The sequence below is a fragment of the Ostrinia nubilalis genome, chromosome 16 (assembly GCF_963855985.1).
Source record: "Ostrinia nubilalis chromosome 16, ilOstNubi1.1, whole genome shotgun sequence".
Lineage (NCBI taxonomy): Eukaryota > Metazoa > Arthropoda > Insecta > Lepidoptera > Crambidae > Ostrinia > Ostrinia nubilalis.
The window spans coordinates 5,958,410-5,981,010 of record NC_087103.1 but is presented as its reverse complement, the minus strand read 5'-3'; the positions used below and the strand labels follow the sequence as shown (position 1 = coordinate 5,981,010).

Sequence of the window (22,601 nt, the reverse complement as noted above, 5' to 3'; positions counted from 1 at the left end):
AAGAATACCCATAGGTTTTCGTGTCACTTACATTCACAATTTTTTAACATTTGCGACATAACCATTTTTATTAAACCTTCAATCATTCACGTGCATCACTCAATAATTAATAATATAATAAATAATAACTAACTGGCACTAAACGCGAACTATTTTTTTTTAAAGATTTTTTTATTTTAGCCGAAACTTCCAAAAACCTACTCGGACCATCCTGACAAGAAAATAGTATTCAGAATGATAAGCCCCAGATATTGATAAGATAAAGAAATCATTACCTATCTGCTCTAATCGTTGAGTCGAATCTAAACCCGAATGAAACATCATTGTCTATTTTTATTTAGGTTTTTATTTATGATAAAAAAAACTTTTCCTATACATTTTTATAAATTACATTATTTGAAGAGCTGATGGGATTCTATGTATGCCTTAACTAATCAGTAAAATCGCATAGTCTTTATACACTTGTATGATTTAGATATATAAAAATAAATCCGATAAGTTTTTTGAGGCCTGTAAATAATAAAATGATTGTACAATTATTTAATAGTTTCTTAAAAATTACATTGTAAAGTTAAAGTAAAGACTAGGTACTTCTTTAGATGTGTAGAAGTGTGTACATAAGAGGTGGAGGCCACCATACTGCTTTGTTTTGGACTTTTCTTCGTTATTAGCCTATCACGTCCATGGCAGCGCGTAGGCATCCCGAAAAATCTACGAAGAGAGAATTTGGTATTCAAAATGAAGCTAGAATAACGCAATTACGCAGTACCTATTCTATCTAGTTTTATCGAGTTTGTTTCTACTATCTGAAATTGACGAAGGGGGTAAAAATATACGACGGGGCAAACATTAAATTTACGAACGGGTCTTTATGATAAAAATTCCTACAAATTAACCCCCGTGTCCACAAAAACAATACTGCATCTAACGCCCTTCTAACTAAAACACTTTGTACGAAACACCACCGAAATCCTATTTACGAAATAGGTCCACGAGAACTACGAATACCCTATTGAAGGATAATACTATCGGCAACAGTGTTAACTGCCCATTGCCGGTCATGTCGTCTCGTTCTATCGCAAAGAATCACCATATGATGAGAGCGAGAGCAAAAACGAAAATGGATAGTTAACACTGTGGCAGATAGTACATAATACAAAAAAATAAAAAATAATACGTATACCGACTAAAACCAAAGCCGAATTAGATGTTCTACTCAACTCTACAAAGATATTATTTTCTGAAACATGCTACATAACGGTAAATATTTCACTTACCAATTTACTAAGCTTTACTAGGTCTCGTAGGAGAAGGCGCCAGCGCATCCCTGCGACAATAATGTTATTGTTACCACAGGTTTTTAATAAAGTTGTCATTTACACTACTTTTCCTATTCAGAGAACAGTCAAATGATATTTAGTTTCTCTTTCAATCCACCCTCAAGTATTTTTAAGTGTTTTTCATTACGAACTTATTAAAAAAATAATTCTTATTAAAATTATTAATCTTGTTTTAAATAATTTAAGGATTGGGACGAGGATAATTTAGGGGGATCTAATCGATATAAATAACACACTTCTTCTCGATGTTACTATTTTTATTTCCGTCTTAGTTTTAAGACATCTGTGTCCTCAGCATAGGCACACATACAAGATGCTCGTCAATACACAAGTATTGTGAAGTACACGTAATCATATAAATATCTATACAGCATCTATATGTACAATGTGTGTGTGCCGCCCGCGCGGCGCCGCCCACTATGTGAGCTCGCAAGCGTCGTACTTTAGAACATTACTGGCAGTGCAACCGACTTATGCACAATCCGTACCATTAATTATTATTATTAGATAATTATTAGAGACAGAGATATGTAGCGCGAGAATTATCATACAATAAGCGGATTTCGGCGATTTGAAAGGCCTTCAAAAGTACGAACTGGCATCGATTGTGGTGTCTAGGCAGGTCGCGTCTAAGTTTCTAGCCACATATCACTATCCTATCATTTAAAACTCAACTCTCGACACTCTAACTCTTAGTTAGTAAATACAACTTTACAATACCAGTCGTTAATTTTTATTGAGAATTTTAAATTACATTTTAATTATAGTTTTAACAACACAAGCGTGTCGAGTCGGCCACTAGATTGTTCAGTGATAATTTAGTTCTACCAACACCGAGAAAGCCTTCGAGGCATTAAATTATAAGTCGATCACAGAATAAAAAACACACTATATCCTGAACTAACAGCTTAATTAATCTTTATATCGTTAAACAGTACTCTAATAACAAAAATAGGATTTTTGGTAAAAATATTTTTCTTGCATCTTCTTAACCGATAAATCGATATTTTATTATGTTGTGCCACTATTTGACTCGTAAGATTCGATTTAAGGAAAAAATATTTAAGTAAGCAGATACAATGAGAACTCAAATACACCACAGTTTTATACAATACAAATGAAATGAGGTCATAGTAATACGAAGATTCAAACAAGCATCATCAAGAGGTTTAAAACGTTTAACTACACTAAGCGATTTACAAGAGGCTACATTAACATTAAAGTATCAAAATCATCAAATATATAAACTAAAACTAAAACGTTACAGTCGAAAAATAATGTGGACTCTATCTAACTAACGCTGTTGTGTAGCGGGAGATCTGAATGAAGGTTGTCGTTCGTGGGAAATCCACTCAGCACGGGATCTAGATATTTTTGAATCATTCGTAAATTCGCATACGAATTCACGTAAATCGTAGGGAAGTTAATATACGATTAGAGATATTTCGTATGCCAATAAGAACTCCAATTCTTCAATAATATTTCTTCTACTTCGCTTCTGACATCCCAGATCTTTCTTTTTTTGTCACGTCACCGGTGCAAAGATGTGATGGAAGCAGATGTAAAACCCCAATTCTCAAAGGCAAGTTTTTGACCGCAACGAACCACTTGTTTCTATGTCCATGAATTGACACCGGCACCTCAACCTACCACAAAATTCCTCAATCAATTTCAAACTTTATTTCAAAGATATAAAGTTTAAATTCATTGAGGAAAATCGAACGTTTGTGGTAGGATGACTAGCAACTGTACTTTTATAAAATGACCTTCGAAAGCGACTGCACTGTCGCACTACACTGCAGGCTGTGGTTAGTGGTCGGTTTTGAAAGTCGTTTTATAAAAATGCATAGATCTAAAGATGCCGATATGATACGATGCAGATATGAGATGCCGCTGATTTGGTACTCACGCCTCAAAGGATTCACCTTTCGCAGTCGTAATACTAAACAATTCTCAAAATTCGATTTAAATTAAAAAAAACGGAGAAGATTGATTTTTAATATTTAGGATTACGTTAAGTTTCATACTTGGAGTTTCATTTAATATAATACAGGACCTGTGTGCATCATTTTACGGTATAGTGAAACTGGTGAGATTTTTCGTCAATGCGGCAATATGCTGAAACAGTCGTTAAAATTTAATTGCTGCCGATTTTGCCTTATATTTATACATTATTTAAGCAATATTGCTATGGAATAATAACGAATATGACTACGAACTAAGGCGTATAAGAAGCGAAACGATGTCATTCCCGTGCCGAGTAGAATTCACACGGCAACGCGTGTCACGTGAGGTTACCCCGGCCGTATCATCACTCGGTATGTGCAGAATTATTTATCGTGTTCACGTTAAAATTTCTTTATAATTAATAGTGGTAATAAGATCAGAAGTTAAAGAATCGATTAATTGTAAATGCTATAAATTGTAGAAACAAATTTTCTTTATAGGTAAAAATTTTCCTTTATTTTCATTATGACCCCGGATGACGACGATATGATCTTAATAAAATTGTATACCTATTTTGTAAATAAAACAAGGGAAAACATATTATTTGAATTATTACGACCATAAGAAAGGCAAATGGTCAAGATGACATAAACATAAACTCAAGTTTTTGACTCTTTTAAAGAAAAGAAATGTCTAACCATATGATGTCACATCACGAATTAATTGAACCAATGATTCATTCTTCATTAGCATAATACAGGATACAAAATAGTGTTAATTTAAATCGTTTAGTAAGTTATTTCTTTACAAAACAAAAATATACATTGAGTATTTAAATGTTTGAAACAATATTTTTGAGAAATCATTTTTAACGTTATGAGATCGTACACTATACAATATACCTGCACATATTATTTTGGAAGTACATTTAATGTTTGCAAATAAATCGTTCATTCACACAGGATGAGAATGCGCGGACAGAACGTGACCGCAACGGGACACAAGTCAATTCCAAATATAGCTCACACAAAGAATATCAACAACGCAAAATCTCAAGGGCTTATGAGAATTCGCAAAACATGCAAAACATCAAGTACACCATGAAATTTCATACAAAAAGCAATACACCAGTATCTCATTCACTAATTATGCTAATTTACTAATTTTCAGGCCCTTTAAAGCCTATAATCTGAATTAGATAAAACAAAACAATATTCCCTAAAAAACACAAACAGATGGTACGAATAGTTATATGGAATTTATTGCGCTTTTGTCAAAGTGTTTTGCAAGTTTCACGATATGCGTATATGGCATTCATCGTACGAGCGAATACTAAAGGACATAATTTGAGTGCATAAGAATAAATCCATTTTAATTGTGTAACATCCCCGACAAGCATGTCTATCGTCATGTAGCTCCTATAGTCGATATTCGAGTGTTTTCGTCGGAACCTTTCGGAGGGGCCGCGGTCGAACACTGTCATGTCGTCGACGTATACTTGTGAGTGTATGAGTGGTGCGGGTGTGGTGTGGGTGGCGTGGTGCAGGAGCGATTACTCTGTGTAGTCCCAGCAGTCCTTCTCGTAGCCTTCGTGCACATGCTCCAGTAGCACCTTGCGCCGGCTGTCGCAGTATCTGCAACGAGCAACACCCAAAATTATATTAATAACTAGCTGACCCGGCGAACTTCGTACCGCCTTAGCGTAGAGATTTTCTTTATATTTTTTTTCCGTAAAAACCTTGTACAGAGAATTAGAAAACTACAAAAAAAAATCAGCCAAATCGGTCAAACCGTTTTCATGTTATGTCGTGACAACGGAAGAGGTTTCATTTTTATACAGGGTGTCCCGTAATGTAACGTCAAGCCGGAACTGGGTGTTGAGGCAAGTTATGCTGGTTATCAGAAAAATATAAAAAAAAATCTATGTGGCATATTTTCAAAATAATGGGCATTTAAAAAAAATCAAAAATTTCTACTCCAGGTGACGGTCTTTTTACTCATGTTGCCACAAATCTTCACTTTTTCCAAATTTTTTTTTTTGTTATGTAACCCTGAATAATGCTTCTCTAAATTGTTATCAAAATTACAAAACCAGCTGCTCCAGCTTGGATGAAAAAAATACATTTTTCCCAAAAAAATTTTCAAAATAAAAATTTTGCCTAGTTTAAACTGACTGTACTGAAAAAAAATTGTACTACGCGAGTGTGGCAAGTGACGTCATAATTTGGCGCATTTAGTAAGGATTCCAAAATGGTATAACACTTGGTAAATTCTTGCTGTAATTGTCGACAATTTTTGGTTTTTTGGAAATAATCCCGTTTTTAACTTTATCTACCTTGGTTAAAAATTATATTATTATTCTAATGTGCCCAAAATTCAAGTTTCTGGCTTAAATGAGGTGGAGAAGCCATTTTAAAAGGTATGAGCGGGACGGAGAGGGCCATCTTACCAAGCAGGGATGTTATGGATATCCGTAACCGTAACCGAAACTATCGGATATCCGAATTAAAAAAAAATATCCATAACCGTAACCGAAACTGATTCAAAAGTTACAGATAGTTTCGGATAAAGGCGGAGTCTAAGGGTACAATTATTCCAAACTGCAAAACTCTATGAAATCTGCAGTATACACGCCGCAGCAGCAATGCCGCGCTGCCGATTTCATAGAGTTTTGCAGTTTGCGGTCTGCGGCCCGTCTTGGAATTGTACCTTAAATCTTAATATTTGTTACCAACTTGTCTGGCATTCCCTGGCACCATCTAATATGCCAGCCTGTTTAACCTTTATCATACATAGGTGTCGTCTTAGTTGGTACTATCGGGGACTCTTCCGCCTGACCACTTTGTAGAAATTTTAGCGTAAGCGCATCGCTCCGGTCACGTGCTCACCCCGTCTCTAATTGGTTACGCATTTTACTATATTTTTACTACGACCAATAAGAGACAATCAGGGCTTAGGTTGCAATACGAAATACCATTGTGCACTTTATTGTCATACGGTAAAGGTTTAAAACGAAATGTTTCTTTTTCTTCAATCTTTCTTAGTTTTAGGCTGAGTTGCACCACCTAACTTTGACCGTAACTATAACAGTAACCGGTGCTTTTTGTATGGAGTTTGACAGATTTTTGACGTTTATCAAAGTTAAAGTAAGATGGTGCAACTCAGCCTTAGAATTTTAATAATAGAATTTGTTTACAAACAAATAGATAAGTATTTTTTTAATATTGTGTTTTTATACGAGGTCTGTCTGCTTTTTCCTTTGGCGAACTGTCGACATATTCTCGCCTTTGTTTTTTTGTGAAGTTTTGTGATCAATAACCGATTGATTTTGTTTTGTGTTGACCCGTGCTATTAATTGGACTGTTTGATTGCCTTTTTATTGACCTCCGCGCGATTACTGAACCATGCCTCTCAAAATAATTCTTAATTCTTATATTTACTTACAAACTTATCTACAATAAACATTGTTAACTGTTTAAGTATTATTTAGTTTGAAGTTTAATTGTTATTGATTTAAGACATTGTGTAAAGACACTTAATGTGCAATAAAAATTGTATTTGAAATAAAACTAACTTAATATTATAATATTTACGATAACCAATTACCTGGATCATTGCTAGTATTGCTACCTAGTGCAATATTTGTATTAAATTGTAATAACTTAGATAAGTGTTTCTTTAAAACGGAAAACAAAAGTTGCTAATGTATTAAAAACAAATAAAAACCTATTATAGGTTTTTATTTACATTCAAGGATTTAAGAAAGTTATTATGAAGTTATCTTACAATAATTGTTTTTAAGCCACAAGTATTCCTTAACTCTTTACTAATTAATTCAGTAACAAATATTGTTTATAAATTATGAGTTCCGAATAAATTAAATACCCATTAAATAAGTAAAATTCGAAAGTAACTAACTGTATGATTTTGTATTTCTCGCCTTAACTAGCTAAACTAATATCACGAGATTTACACTCTTAATCTTAATATCAACAATAATTATAGAAAGGGCTACTTTTTTCTCAGGAAATTGCACAGTTACCTCGGAATGTGCGATACCAATTTTGTGACCCGAGCGGGCAATCGCTAGTTCAATGGCAACGAAGCCCCATATAATATTTTGTAACGATTCTTTATTGGGTTTCAAATTGACTAAAATGCGACGTTGCCAAACGAGCGCTACGGATGCGGATAATAAGCAATACTCATTCCTAAACGCTTTACATAGAGCTTAGTTTGCAAGGGTAAACATCTACAGTGGTGCGCCGACGCTGCTTAGACCCGAAACATGAATGAACGGGGCGTAGCATAATCGAGCGTGTGTGTGCAAACAATTTAGGCCCTTAAGGTGTCAAGGCGTCCGAGTCCCCGATAGTACATAAAGTAGCTATGTGGGTCACGCAGCATCTTGCTATTTGAATTATACCTACATTTTTTAAATTCTAATAATTCCGTAACCGAAATTATCCGAAACTTTCGGATAATCTGAAATGATTTTATATCCGTGACCGTAACCGAAACCGGTATAATATTATTCTAATATCCGTAACCGTATCCATAACCGAAACTTCATATCCTTATTATCCCTGTTACCAAGTACAAGTGCAGGCAGAGCAGGTAGTAAAGGCGCGCGCGCACGGGTGACTTTTGTCACAGTATGTCAACTACTAATAACTGTCATGGTGACAAAAGTTTCTGTGACTGACTGTACGGTAGTCAGTCACAGAAACTTGAATTTTGGGCACATTAGAATAATAATTTTTAACCAAGGTAGATAAAGTTAAAAACGGGATTATTTCCAAAAAACCAAAAATTGACGACAATTACAGCAAAAATTTACCAAGTGTTATACCATTTTGGAATCCTTACTAAATGCGCCAAATTATGACGTCACATGCCACACTTGCGTAGTACTTTTTTGTTTCAGTACAGTCAGTTTAAACGAGACAAAATTTTTATTTTGAAATTTTTTTTGGGAATAATTTATTTTTTTATCCAAGCTGGAGCAGCTGGTTTTGTAATTTTGATAACAATTTAGAGAAGCATTATTCAGGGTTACATTACAAAAAAAAAAATTTGGAAAAAGTGAAGATTTGTGGCAACACGAGTAAAAAGACCGTCACCTGGAGTAGAAATTTTTGATTTTTTTTAAATGCCCATTATTTTGAAAATATGCCACATAGATTTTTTTTTATATTTTTCTGATAACCAGCATAACTTGCCTCAACACCCAGTTCCGGCTTGACGTTACATTACGGGACACCCTGTATATATAGATTTCAGATTCGATCTTCGGTATTCTCAGAAGATTTAATTGGGGAGATCCGTAGGAGAACTAAAGTAAGTGATATAGCCCGCAGAATTACCAACTGATGGCCGTTAAGCCTAGAATGCGCGCCCGATAAAATACACGATAACGGATTACACGATCGAAATACACAATCGGAAACGATAAGCGATCTCATTTGATTATTTCTAAACTATACAAGATATCGGAAAACTGATACTGATCCTGAAAGTGTTTCACGAGCTCTTCACGATATCAATCATAGGTTACAGAATAAACTAGATCTATCTGAAAATTCAATGTTTCCATCTTCACTTATCGTTTCCACCCTATATATCGAGGCATTATATCGATTTTGCACGATACATTCGTCGTCTAAAATCGTCGGTAAGATTTTAAACTTGATTTTGAAGACCCGGCTGGTGAAAAGTTCTTGAGTGGCGACCATGAACTGTGACCATGAAAAATGTGTATACGGCAGGCCTCGCACTCAGTGCACCTAGATGAGGGTAACACAGGACTGGTCAATGTGGAAATCTATGGGGCGATGCCTTTGTTGTCTAGCAGTGGACGGCATTATGCTGAAACAAATATCAAAAGATCCTCCGAAGTGTGACTGACCTGTACTTGTCCTGCACCTTCTGCTTGATATCGGCCAGGTTCTCGCTAGTGATGTCCCGCTCGAGGTACTCGGAGAGAGTCTCGGTGGCGGACTCGAGGTCGCGCTGGTTGTCCTCAAAGATGACCGACTGGTTGTTCTTGCGCAGGTAGTACGCAAACACGTAAGTGTACATCAGCGTCTGCCGGCACTGGCAGAGGATGTCCACGGCTTTCTTCAGGAATTGCACCTGGGGTTGTTATTTTATGAGATGTAAATTACTTAAAATACTTGACACAGACGATAGCATTGCCGTTCTTTCTTATAGGATAGGACCATAGCTCGTAGAACTGAGGGCTTAGTGTGAGTTTACATCAAACGTCGTCACTAGCGAGCGCGTTAAAAAATATGAAAATTTTAGTTCTTGAAAGATTCCGCTAGGGGCGCTGTATAAACCGTCATACATTTAATGAGACTTTTTTATACAGTCGACATCGAATGCGTTTGACGTAAACTCACACTACGCCCACTGATGGCCGTTGCAACTGCTCCAAGTGCTACTAGCTTCCCGCTAGTAGCACTTGGATGAGGACAGCGCAGGGTCAGTCTTTTTGGAAATCCGTGGAGGAGGCATTTCTTTAGCAGTAAAAGGGATTAAGTTTAAATTACGATTTGAGACATCTTTTTGTACCGCAATAGGCCTGACAACATTTTTACAAAATGTGACTCTGGCTTTAGTATGAAGTATGAATCCTAAAACGATAGAAAAAAAGCTACTTAACACTCCAGTAGGTACATTATCTTATTAAGAGACTTTAGTTCATTTACTTGGAACAAGAAAGAAAGATCTATTTTACTGCTCTACTAACTTTTTTCTCCATACGTCACTTTTACATACGACAAAAGCCATGTATTCATTAGGCAACATTTGTTGATAAACTGTTTATGACTAGTGTGAAACAAGTTTACCATAAACACAGGTTTCTGAAACTTGGACGTCCACACTTGCTCTCCACTCATAGCGGGAAGCACGGCAACATGTATCATAAACAATGTTTCATCACCTTGTTTATTGACTGTTTATAAACCGTTTACAGAGATGATGAAACATTGTTTATGAACAGTTTATAAACAGTGTTTATCAACTAAAATTGCCTAATGAATACATGGCTTAATCCATATTCTTTGCCGTACGCATTATAATGAACCAGGCTTGAAAAATCCTATCTACCTCAATCCAGCTCATGTTGTGCTGTTGCATCTCCTCCATCTTCTCCTTAACCGACGCGTAGAGCTTGGACTCGAAGCGCAGCGACTGCATGTGGTTCATGTACCGGTTGCAGTAGAACAGGTAGCGCTGCAGCGCTGCACGCGAGCGCTCCTGCGCGTCGCGGGCCGCTTTCGCTTCGTCCTCGTCGTATCTATACCACCGGTGAGAGAAAAATATCAGTACTAGCACAGAATAATAATAAGTACTACGTACAGAAGTTTTACTTCGCGAAGGTATTTAAAAAAATGTATGCTCAATGTCATTAACAATATGGTGTAATTTAGTCTGTCTCAAGAGTCAATCACCATTTTGTTGACAAACGTCAGTGATCGGCACTGCGCCGAAGCTATAAGGCTGACTTCGGTAAAATGATGTGACGTCAGGTGCCAAACTGCGGAAAATGGCGGACGAAATACATGATTTAGCATGAATTATCCTCAATAATATTAACTACTTATTTACCTCTCAGTGTCTTGAGGCAACTTAAAAAAGTACATTCTGTGATTTTATTATTATTTAGGCAGTAAAATACTGCACAGTATTTAGTACACCAGTTTCTTTATTTTCTTCCATCATACACAAGAATACGCGTGCGTGAGTCAATGTTCGCTCGTATGTGAGGCCTTGTCGAATAGTATCCTGTAGGTGGGCCATCATGCGTGTTTTGTTTTCGATGTAAACTCGCGGAGATGAACAGGCCTGGTACTAGTACTAAGATAAAGTAATATTTTGCGATCAGTTTTCGGAGCGAAGTTGAAACCAGCCCCCCTTGACAAGTTGCAGGTATTGATCGAATCGAAAATCGAATCCGTCATAACTCCATAAAAAAAAGGCTTTCGACCATTTTTCAACTGGTTTGCGATTAAATATGCACTTTGTTAGACCACGGATCACAAAAACTAAAGGGAGATGTGACAAGGGGGCGGGGCCGGTCGCAGCAATATGCCCAAAAACAGAACACATTGCTGCAAACGTCATAATGTAAACAGTTTACATTGTTTGCATAGTACTAAAGATTATTCGAACGTTGAGTACTGACCACAGTGGATAATGAGCACATATTTTGATTACTTTGTGTGTATCAATTTCTAATGCGACACTGAGTTTCGAACTCAGCACATTAGTTGGCATCTCTCTATATCTCTATGGTCTAGCTAGACCCACTGGCATTCTTTCCCACTGAGCACTCTGGACATGGGCTCAAAAAACAATAATGGTGACAGTTGAAAAAGTGCTGAGGATTCACATACCTGTTGCAGTTATACCAGCTGCTGCCGTGCGGCTCCCAGGGCCCGAGGCAGACCCAGCAGAAGTCGGCCTTGCAGTTCTGGTCCTTGCACGCTATGTGGTTGTCGTCATGTCGTCATAATGTCGTCGTGATTTCTGCCGTCCTTGTCTATGGTATTACACTGCAGAGGGAGGAAGATTCACATACCTGTTGCAGTTATACCAGCTGCTACCGTGCGGTTCCCAAGACTTGAGGCAGTTCCTTGCAGTTACGATTCTTGCACACTAAGTGGTTATCATGCCATCATATCAAGTGATTGCCGCCGTCCTTGTCTATGGCATTACACTGCAGGGGAAGGAAGATTCACACACCTGTTGCAGTTATACCAGCAGCTGCCGTGCGGCTCCTAAGACTTGAGGCAGTTCTGATTCTTGCACGCCATGTGGTTGTTATCATATCTATAGTCTGGTCTCTGAACACGTAGAATTTTGTCCAATGACCCCAAGCTACCCATCCATATCGCTCGCGCGTAATTATATTGCTGTCGCGACTGTGCGACGGGCGCCCGCAGTGAGTGTGCGAGTGCGACAGCGACATAATTACGCGCGAGCGATAAGGATGGGTAGCTTGGGGTCATTGGACAAAATTCTACGTGCTCAGAGACCGGGCTTTAGTGATTGCCGCCGTCGTTGTCTATGGTATTACACTGCAGAGGGAGGAAGATTCACACACCTGTTGCAGTTATACCAGCTGCTGCCGTGCGGCTCCCAGGGCCCGAGGCAGACCCAGCAGAAGTCGGCCTTGCAGTTCTGGTTCTTGCACACCATGTGGTTGCAGCCGCCGTCCTTCTCTATGGTCACGTTGCATTTCGGGCACTCCTTTGTGTTCGCCGCTATCCAGTTGGACGTCTCTGAGTCGTCGTCGCATTTCTGTAAAAAATATGAATTTGTAATTTTAAACAATGTAAATTCGCCACATTTTTGTAGCAATATGGAATCTGTTGCAACGGCATAAGATTTAAAGTGTTAATCTGTGCATGAAGCAACCTAGGAAATAAAATAGAATTAATAGTTTTTGTCTAAAAAACAACTTCTAATTTGTGTATAAATAAGAATGGTAAGATAGGTTTTTATTGGCGGTCAAGTTGTAGATCCTGGCTACACAGGAGTTGCAGCGGTGGGAACGAGAGGTGGGAATAGTCCCGTTGCGTTCACCAAAAGTCCATCGGCGACCGGTTTAGCCCAGTACCAGCTGGTAGTGTTTGTACCAGCAATCCTCACATCTTCAGTCGTTTAGTCCAAGACCGACACCGTTAGGCTATTGTCGCCTCTATTGAATATAGTAATACGAACAACCTTGATCCACTTCTTGAGCAGGCAGCGCCGTACGGGGTCGTGACAGTCTCGCTGCACGCGAAGCAGAAGGTGTTACGAGTGGGTTCACTATAAGTCCAGCAACGACCGGGTTCGAACCAGCACTTCATATCTCAAGTCCAACGCCGACACTGTTGAGCTATTGTCGACTCTATGTAAAATAATGATACGACATACCTTGATCCACTTCTTGAGCAGACAGCAGCGCACGGGGTCGTGCCTGTTCTCGCCGTACGCGAAGAAGGTGTTACGAGTAAATTCACTAAAGTCCAGCTGCCACCGGGTTCGAACCAGCACTCTTCTTATCTCAAGTCGGTCAGTCTAACACCGACACCATTAAGCTATTTTCGCTTCTATGGTGTTACGTGGGTTCACCAAAAATCCAGCAGTGACCGGGTTCGAACCAATAATCCTCATATCTCAAGTCTCTCATTCCAACGCCGACACCGTTAGGCTATTGTCGACTCTATTTTTTTATTTGAATCTTATCGCTTTCCTCCTACTCTTGGTGCAGACTTCTGACTGACTTTGGCAGCCTTAGCTTTAGGTGCGGTTTTGCTCTTTTGAGGAGGTGCTGCTGCTTTCTTGGCGGCCTTGGTAGATTTCTTTTGCTCCTTGGCGGCTTTGATGGCCTGATCTCTATGTACCATAATAATAAGACACACCTTGATCCACTTCTTGAGCAGGCAGCAGCGCACGGGGTCGTGCCAGTTCTCGCCGCACGCGAAGCAGGTGTTACGAGTAAATTCACTAAAAGTCCAGCTGCCACCGGGTTCGAACCAGCACTCTTCTTATCTCAAGTCGGTCAGTCTAACACCGATAACGTTGGGCTATTGTCGCCTCTATCATCTTAATATTATAAAGGCGAAAGTTTGTGAGTGTGTATGTTTGTTACTTCTTCACGTCTAAACGGCTGGAGCGATTTTTATAAAATTTGGTATGGAGTTAACTGACACCCTGGATTAACGCATAGGTTATGTTTCACCTCGGGTAACATCGCAGGGCACAGCTAGTTTATTGTAATAATACGATATACCTTGATCCACTTCCTGAGCAGGCAGCAGCGCACGGGGTCGTGCCAGTTCTCACCGAACGCGACGCAGAAGGTATTACGAGTGAGTTCACTAAAAGTCCAGGAACGACCGGTTTCGAACCAGCAATCCTCTGATCTCAAGTCGGTAAGCCGTCAGGCTATTGTCGACTCTATGTAACATAATAATAAGACATACCTTGATCCACTTCCTGAGCAGGCAGCAGCGCACGGGGTCGTGCCAGTTCTCGCCGCACGCGAAGCAGAAGGTGTGGCCGCAGCGGCAGGTGACCGGCGCCGCCTCCACGTACGCGACCTTGATCGCGTTACTGCAGTCCGGCGAGGGACACCACCGCAGCAGTCGGTTGCACTGTGAAACGATATACAGGGTGTTAGGTAAATGGGTATATGAGCCGACACTAGCCCATGTTAACATGGGCATATAAATGGTATGGTGAAGTCAGAAAACTGATATCTTCATTTTAATTATTTTAATTTTCATACAAATCGGATTTTATAGCGTGTACCAAATTGGAACATCCTATAAAGGCGGGCGCAAGCGCAGATGCGTGTGGCGGACGACTGGACGGGGCTTTGTGTACTATCTACGCACACAACGACAATGCGTACCCAACCGGTCTGCGATCGCGATCGAACGTCGAGTCTTTCGTCATCGTAGTGCGCACTCGCTAAAATAATGTTTTGTATATCTGAAAGTGTTGTGAATGCTTATACTAAAACGTTTGTTTTTATTTGTATAGAGAACAATAGTGTCTAGACAAACCTAAAGAGGATTTAGGACGCTATTTGGATCAAATATGTAATTGCTCAATAATGAATAATAAATAAATAAATAATAAATAAAAATAAAATTTATATTGTATGAAAATTAAAAAAATTAAAATTATGATATTATATTTCTGACTTCACCATACCATTTATATGACCATGTTAACATGGGCTAGTGTCGGCTCATATACCCATTTACCTAACACCCTGTACATATTATTTATCTCCATTATTAGGGCAATAATGTCCGTTTTCTTTCACAATCAATCCCTAATTTTATAGTGACTCCTATGGTAACACTTAACAGGAATTTTGATTAGATAGGGGTCACTTAAAATTTAGGGATTGATGGTGAAAACGGGCATCAGTCTCCACTGCAGGGGCACTACCGGACAGGAATTTACCAAAAGTAAATGGATGATTTCGTCATTCCAGTTTTTTCGCATGTCACAAATAATGCAGTTACAATTTTTCTTGAAACTGAAGTGCTAAAAAGAAAAGGTAAGAAGATCTAGCACATAATTGAGTCAGTACCTGATGTATCAGAGTGGCACAGGATGGGTGTGCAAAGCTTGACTATATGTAACTCACACTAAGTGCTATGCTCACGTGACATTGGCAAACATGGAAACATAATAACCATAGAGAAGAAAAGAAGAAGAAACACATCTAAAGTGTCGCTGACGTTTGATGTGACAGAAACACTTCGGTTGCCGCTCCACTTTGGGTGTCACGAACGATTTGACGCTGCAATAGACGTATGTATTTCGGCCGTTTGGTGTAGTGGTTCGAAACGGACTACTATTCCGGAGGTAGCGGGTTCGATTCCCGCACAGTACAAACATTTGTGTGCATGAACATATTTGTTTGTATTGGACTGGGCGTTTTCTATGTATAATAAGTATGTATTTACAAAAAAAAAAGTATTTAAGTATGTTTATATCCGTTGTCTAGTACCCATAGTACAAGCTTTGCTTAGTTTGGGACTAGAAGCGCAGTGTAAATGTCCAAGGATATTTATTTATTTATTTACCTCTACGAAGCTGTTGGTGATGATGTGCTGGTACTTGAGCTTGACGCGCGGCTCGCGCACCAGGCGCATGACCGTCGCGTCGTCCACCAGGATGTCGCACGCGTGCGCCGCGCACGCTATCGTTTGACCCTGCAACACGAGTGTATAAATAACTAGCTGACTCAGCGAACAGCCTATATTCATTAGAAATAATGTAGGATTCTAATTTTTCAAATCGGTCCAGTAGTGGTAGTCGTGCGCCCGCTCAGGCCATACTTTTTTTTTAATCCACAACGAAGCTCTTGGCCTGTATCTCACCTGATAGTAAGTGATGATCAGGCTGAAGGTGGAAGCGAGCTTCACCCGGAATCCTCAACCACAGAGGAACTGGCTCTTATCTTACCTCTAACATTGTTGTATGGCGACAGACTTAGGTAAGAAGGTGATAGCTAGCCAGGCGGACTTAGAACAAGCCCTACCACCAACCACACCAAACAGAAAAATCTGCCCCCACTGGGAATCGAACCCGGGACCTCTGCGTCTGAAGCAGGTGGTCTTACCACTAGACCACAGAGGCGGTTGCGTAGCGTAGGCCATACTAATAGTATAAACACGAAAGTAAACCTCTCCACTCTCTCTCTCTGTTAACATTTCTAAACCAGTGAACCAATAAATTAATTTTAGTACAGAGATGGATTGGACTTTGGAGCAGGACATAGGCTACTTTTTGTCACTAAAATAAAACTTGAACCAGTTAAAAAACAGGATGAATTTTTATGTTTGTAAAGATGTGTGATGAACAGAGGATACGCGCGCGCTTTTAAGACTTGTTACGCTCTCCATTGACTTCCTTTTATGTCATAGTTATTTCGACCGTTTGTAGTTTTTCACATTGTTACTAATTTGAATAAATAATAAAGTTTCAGAATAAAGTTTAAAAGCAAAATACTTACTAAGCCTTCTTCCATTATTTTAGTTGTTAAATATTCACACCAGCATTGTGTGCAAAACCTATGACCACATTCTAGACCTGTCATCATCTGGAAAAAACAACATTGATTTTAATGTATAATTGTGTATGTAAGAATTGGTTTTTATTTGTTTGGGATAACAAACAGTTACTAATCACATGTAAAACTAGTCCATCCATGAACCAAAAATTAATGTCATTCATTGACTATAATGTATTTTACTGATTTATTATTGTCAAATACAAGATATTTATTTAAAAAATCTAATGAATGTCACCTACCGAAGTTGGTAAGACTGAAAAGCATATTTCACATTCCTCCGTTCCTGATGTTGATATCCGTCTGGGTAACTGTAACAATAATAACTAAAACAAAGTTAGAAATTAACGATTAATAACTTTTGATAAACATTGACTGTTATCATTAACAATGTGGGTAAAGAGATAACACTCAAAATATACTTACGAGCAAAAGTATGGAATTTTGTGTTTTGTTCCCAACGATCTCAAGTCTATGGTATGAAGTTAAAGTTAGAAATGTAACCTTTAAACCAGTGCCATTTTTAATATAATCTTCATAGTTGTTTAGCTACAAAGATTCAAAACGAATGGGGTGATTCCATACTTTTGCTCGCGAGTGTAGTAAACCACACCAAAATGAGCAAATTCAGGAAATACAATAGGGTCAAATAGCTTTTATTATAAGAATAAACTGCTAATAATAATAATTTGCTCTACCCAATTTTACATAAATAATGAACAATCAAGAATAAAATGAGCAACAAATGAGATTATGCAACATTAAATCTGTGTCACTGAAAATAGTTTAGTAGGTCAACATTCTTTACAAAATGGCAAAAATGTTTCTGCATACTACAGCATTGTAAGAGTGTTTCAAAATGCAATTTTTAAAGTACACACCTTTGGCCTTTGTATGACTGGTTTTCTAAATGGATTTATGACTCTAGCTTCGGAGAACAACTGATCCTGGTCCCCATCGTAGAATCGTTCCATGAGCTTCTCTTTGTCCCATTTGAAATGGTTTAACAATATGCGAGTAGTTGTTGTAGGTATCTGAAAAACAAAAGAAATGATGTATGAAAACCTGTTAGATGTATTTTAACTTCTATAATAGTCAGTCTCAGTTTCAATTGATTCTTTGATTTAATAATACCAATCTTTTTCTAAGATTAGTGTTTAGTTAATAGGTTAAGGCTGAGTTGCACTATCTTACTTTAACCGTAACTGTAACAATAAACAGTGCTTTTATATGTATGTAGTTTGACAGATTTTTGACATTTGTTAAACTTAAAGTAAGATGGTGCAACTCAGCCTTAGTTTATTAGTCATTAAGTAGAAAGATTTATAATAACAATCATTGTTCTATGTATAATAATAATAATAATCACTATCTATATGGTCATTCCACAAAAATATGTCAACTCTTAGTCCGCGCCACATTTCACATGAAATATTTGTTAATATTTTATTCCAAAATTGTTAAATAACAGCTCGCAATGTGCTTTATTCATCACCCATTTATATTTTTTGAAACTATTTTTAAAACATCTTAAATTACTTTCGAATGACCCAAAACGTCATTCCCTAGGCATGTCCGTACTCTAAAAGTTTGTGTTTTGGGACCCACATTTATAAAAACATCAACTCTATCCTTTGTTTTAATTAACGAATAATCTATTTAAATGTATATTACACCAAATTCTATTAATATTTTGCGGTTTCAATAAACAATAATTTGATTTTCTTTAGTTGAAAAAGAGTCTACAGCTTTTAGCGTCATTCCCTCGCCACGCACTGATTTTATAATTTTGCGCTTTAATATGTATTTAGAGTGAATGATATTTAGTTGAGTTTAAAGTACGATACGAAGTTATCCTCAGACCATACTGGCTTTGCGGTAGCCGTTTTTTGAATTAGTGCAAACGTGCCAGTTGTTGCGGAAACATGTGTTAATCCAGTCACTTCGTCAGTCCCTAGTTTCGTAGCTTTATTGATTACAATAGGAAATTGTATTATAATTTAATAGTATTTACGTGTGGTTTTTTGGCTATTTTCGGCACATCGTATTAAGCATCTTATAACATAAAGTTAATCTGCATTTGTGTTAAGTTTTACTCCAAATCGTCAGTCCCTAGAGCGTCAGGCCCTAGCTTTAAACGGCACTTGGGACTAAATTACTAGTTAGGGAATGATGTTTTTTATATAGTGATAATAACAAAACAACTACATTATGTATATTAACTTATCTATAAATGTTAAGGTTATATGTTTTATACTTTATTAGAAGTCATATAGGAGTAATGTAGTATGAAAAAATTGAAAATTATAATTTCTCCTAAAATAAAGCATATAGTGACTGGCCCTTTTAGACATAACATAATTAATTAATAAACTATAATTTACACTAATAAAGTATTCAAAAGCATCTTAAAAAAGTTACGGACAAAATGACGTCGAAAATATACAGATTTTTATGGAATGACCCATATAGTTCTGAAATTTTTAAAATTGATTTTTCCAATTCAATTCAACTAATTGATATTTGCTATTAATCTTTCACCGCAATTTTGTCAAATTCTCCGATACCTATTGCATCAAACCTCTTTGTTATGAATATTATCTGAAGATAAGATAATTATTTCAGCTTTTTTTGTTTATATTTATGTAGTGCTCAACATTCAATACCTTTTTAGTTTAAATCTTAGACTGACCAAGACTAGAATATCGTTATTATTCTATTGTTTGTGATTAGGACACTCAATTAAACATTTCACATAAAATGCTTTGTTCTAAGAAACAAAAGGAATTTCATTTTTGCATGGTGAATTACCTTGAAGAAACAATTAGCTGCTATCATAATCTCTTTGTTTACATTTTTTTACAATGTAGTAATCTATATTGAACAAGCAGGTACCTAAATAATATAAAATAATATTGCAACATTTTAGGGTAGAGTGAGTCAACACAAAACTCTTGTATCCTTTACAGTGACATCATGAAGACAGAATGTTTACTATCTAACTCAAGTAAATCAGGTTTATAGGCCACAAGCCACCACAACACAATTTATTATGAGCGAAACGTTTTTATTATTGTCAGTATCATAGATACTCTGCGTCCAATTAAAAAAGCTAGTGCAACACAAAAGAACATTGAAGTATTCCGATGTACGAGTAACCTCATTCAAGTGTTCATTGTTTACTACTAACATACTGACCTCGACAACAGTATTCACTTCTTTGATACAGTCAACCATGTGCTGAACGATTTCCTCCGTAGATAACACCTCGTATGGATATTCCTCAAGCTCCGTTTGTCGTTCCCTTGTACTGTGAGTCTCAACGTCCATTGCAAAGTCGACATCGTCTCCACTGGACTCATTCCCAGAATCCACATCATCCTTTGTATCATCTTCGGAGTCCATAGTCGAGACTTTGGCGAAATATGAATATTTGGTAATTAGTGTACAGCCAGAGTACGTCTAATGATGAAATAATTACACCTAAGATTTAGGAAAGGTCAACAATGAAGAAAATAGTTCACCCACGGGCTGCCAAAACCTCTGACGTATGGGATGGCAGTGTCTATCATAGAGAAAAGTAATACATAGGAAATAGAGAACCCTCTCTGTCAAATTTTTGAACCTACTAATTGACAGCCTGGTGTTAAATTCCCTGTACTTAACCTACGTACGTAACGCTCACATACATACATAGTCCACGCACACATACATACATAAAGTCCACGCACACATACACACAGTTCACGCACACATAGGCCCTCATAACCTTCAAAGAATTATTGTTTTTTTGATGTACAATGTAGAATTTTTTCAAATCCATTATTTTGAAAGTATTTATCTTTATGGTGTACGTATTGTATTATTTTCAAAACAATGGATTTGGAAAAATTCTACATTGCACATGGAAATGCAAATAAACAAAAACTTTTCAATTTAATAATTTTACTTTATTTATGAACACACATAATATTAAACACCAAAAGCGTCTTTTCGCAAAGTTTTCAACAACACTAAAAAAGCATTTGCACTTTGAGAAAACTCAGATCACTTGTGAACATAACAGAAAGTTTCTTCGCGATTCACGAAGGAACGAACAAAACTCCGATGAACCAGAACAGCAGCAGGTACGAAGGAATGAACTTGAATTTGACTCGACTCTTCAATACTTTAATAGGGCCACAGAACTCATAAACGATGGCTAAGAAAACAAGAATGCATTCAACCTAACAAAAACAACACCGGCCATTTTGGAGGAAAAACAAAGTTGCCATATGTTAAATAGTAATTTCTACTACTCTATTATGTAAATTATAACAAAAAATGTCACCGTTCAGTTTTAAATTAAAACAAATTAATTTCATTTTAAAAAAAGTTTTCACATTGTAATTAACAATATTCTGAAATATATTTTAATTAAGAAAAAAATGAAAATATGAAGGAAACAGGAGCAGCGACATCTAAAGCGTTTTAGGGTAGTTAAAAAGTATTGCTTCCTCATTGTTATAGCATTGCTGCAAAATCTGAAAAGCTTTTAAATATTTTAAGATGTGTTTCTGGAGTCTGGTGGGGTGCTCACCCAGCGTCATTAAGACTTTTATACAATGCTATTATAAGAAGTGTACTTGACTATGGCAGTTTCTATCTAGAGCCTTGTAATTTAGTTGGTTTAAGTAAATTGGATGCGATTCAATCTAAAGCGCTAAGGATTATAGCTGGTGCTATGAAATCGAGTCCAATCAATGCCTTGCAAGCTGAATGTGTTGAGCCCCCATTGAAATTACGCCGCCAATATTTATGTGACAAGTATCTTTTCCGTGTACTTCAATTTGCTGACCATCCTATATATAGCAAACTCAACAGACTTAATGATTTAATTGATACTTCCTCTTATTGGTCACGTAAATCTCCTCCTTGTGTGATTATTAGTTTTCGTAAATTTATATCAATCCAAGCCCCAGTCCACAGAACCTCCTTTCTTCCGATATTTTCTGTAAATTTTGAATCCCTTATTCTTACTCCGACAATTCATTTCAACCTAGACATACATAAGGATGACTACAATGCTAACATTAAGTTCAATCAGATCGTAGACGAACACTGGGGCGATTGGCATCATATCTATTGCGATGCATCTAAGCACTCTCCAACGGGTCATGTTGGCGTTGGCGCATACCATAAACAATATCATATTGTCCAGAAAATAAAACTCCGTCCAGAATCATCAGTCTTTACAGGAGAATGTTTTGGACTGTTTAAGGCTTTAGAGTATGCTCTCCTTATGAAATTAAACACAACTGTAATATTTTGTGACTCTAAAAGTGCTTTGCAGGCATTACATAAATTTCCATTTAAGAACAATACTAATTATCCTATTATTACAGAATGCAGGAAATTACTTCACAAATGTAGTCTTAACAGTCATTTAATTAATTTTGCGTGGATTCCTAGTCATACCAATATTCCAGGAAATGATAAAGCTGATAAGCTGGCCAATGAAGCGGTTAAGTGTGGAGATATACATCCGTACACAAATTATTGCCATGACTTAACGGCAGCCCTTCCCAAAGCTTATCTCAAATCTGCCTGGGATGAGAATTGGGAGTTCACTAGCCAATCTAAGGGGAAACATTACAAGCTCATTCAACCATCCATCCTTTGTAAACCATGGTTTGTTAAAATTAATCTTTCCAAAACAGTTACTACCATTTTAACTA

The 22,601-nt window shown here is 37.3% G+C and overlaps 1 protein-coding gene across 1 annotated transcript; it reads right to left on the bottom strand.

The window, feature by feature from the left end:
• Positions 1-1,576: 1,576 nt before the first annotated feature.
• LOC135079289 (E3 ubiquitin-protein ligase ariadne-1) lies at positions 1,577-20,447 on the bottom strand. The gene is made up of 10 exons (XM_063973907.1): positions 20,083-20,447; positions 17,766-17,918; positions 17,127-17,210; positions 16,828-16,914; positions 15,896-16,024; positions 14,273-14,443; positions 12,403-12,599; positions 10,404-10,593; positions 9,196-9,422; positions 1,577-4,921 (listed from the first exon to the last, which is right to left on the bottom strand). Exons 1-10 carry the CDS (start codon positions 20,287-20,289, stop codon positions 4,840-4,842), a joined length of 1,527 nt encoding a protein of 508 aa, XP_063829977.1. The 5' UTR covers positions 20,290-20,447; the 3' UTR covers positions 1,577-4,839.
• Positions 20,448-22,601: the final 2,154 nt, after the last annotated feature.

Excerpts from the sequence above, each read along its gene's own strand:
- LOC135079289 (XM_063973907.1), bottom strand. The coding sequence starts at position 20,289 with ATGGACTCCGAAGATGATACAAAGGATGATGTGGATTCTGGGAATGAG. Across the intron at positions 10,594-12,402 it reads AGCTGGTATAACTGCAACAG|ATACGACGAGGACGAAGCGA; the intron begins GTGTGTGAATCT and ends CCGGTGGTATAG. Across the intron at positions 4,922-9,195 it reads AAGGTGCAGGACAAGTACAG|ATACTGCGACAGCCGGCGCA; the intron begins GTCAGTCACACT and ends TGCTCGTTGCAG.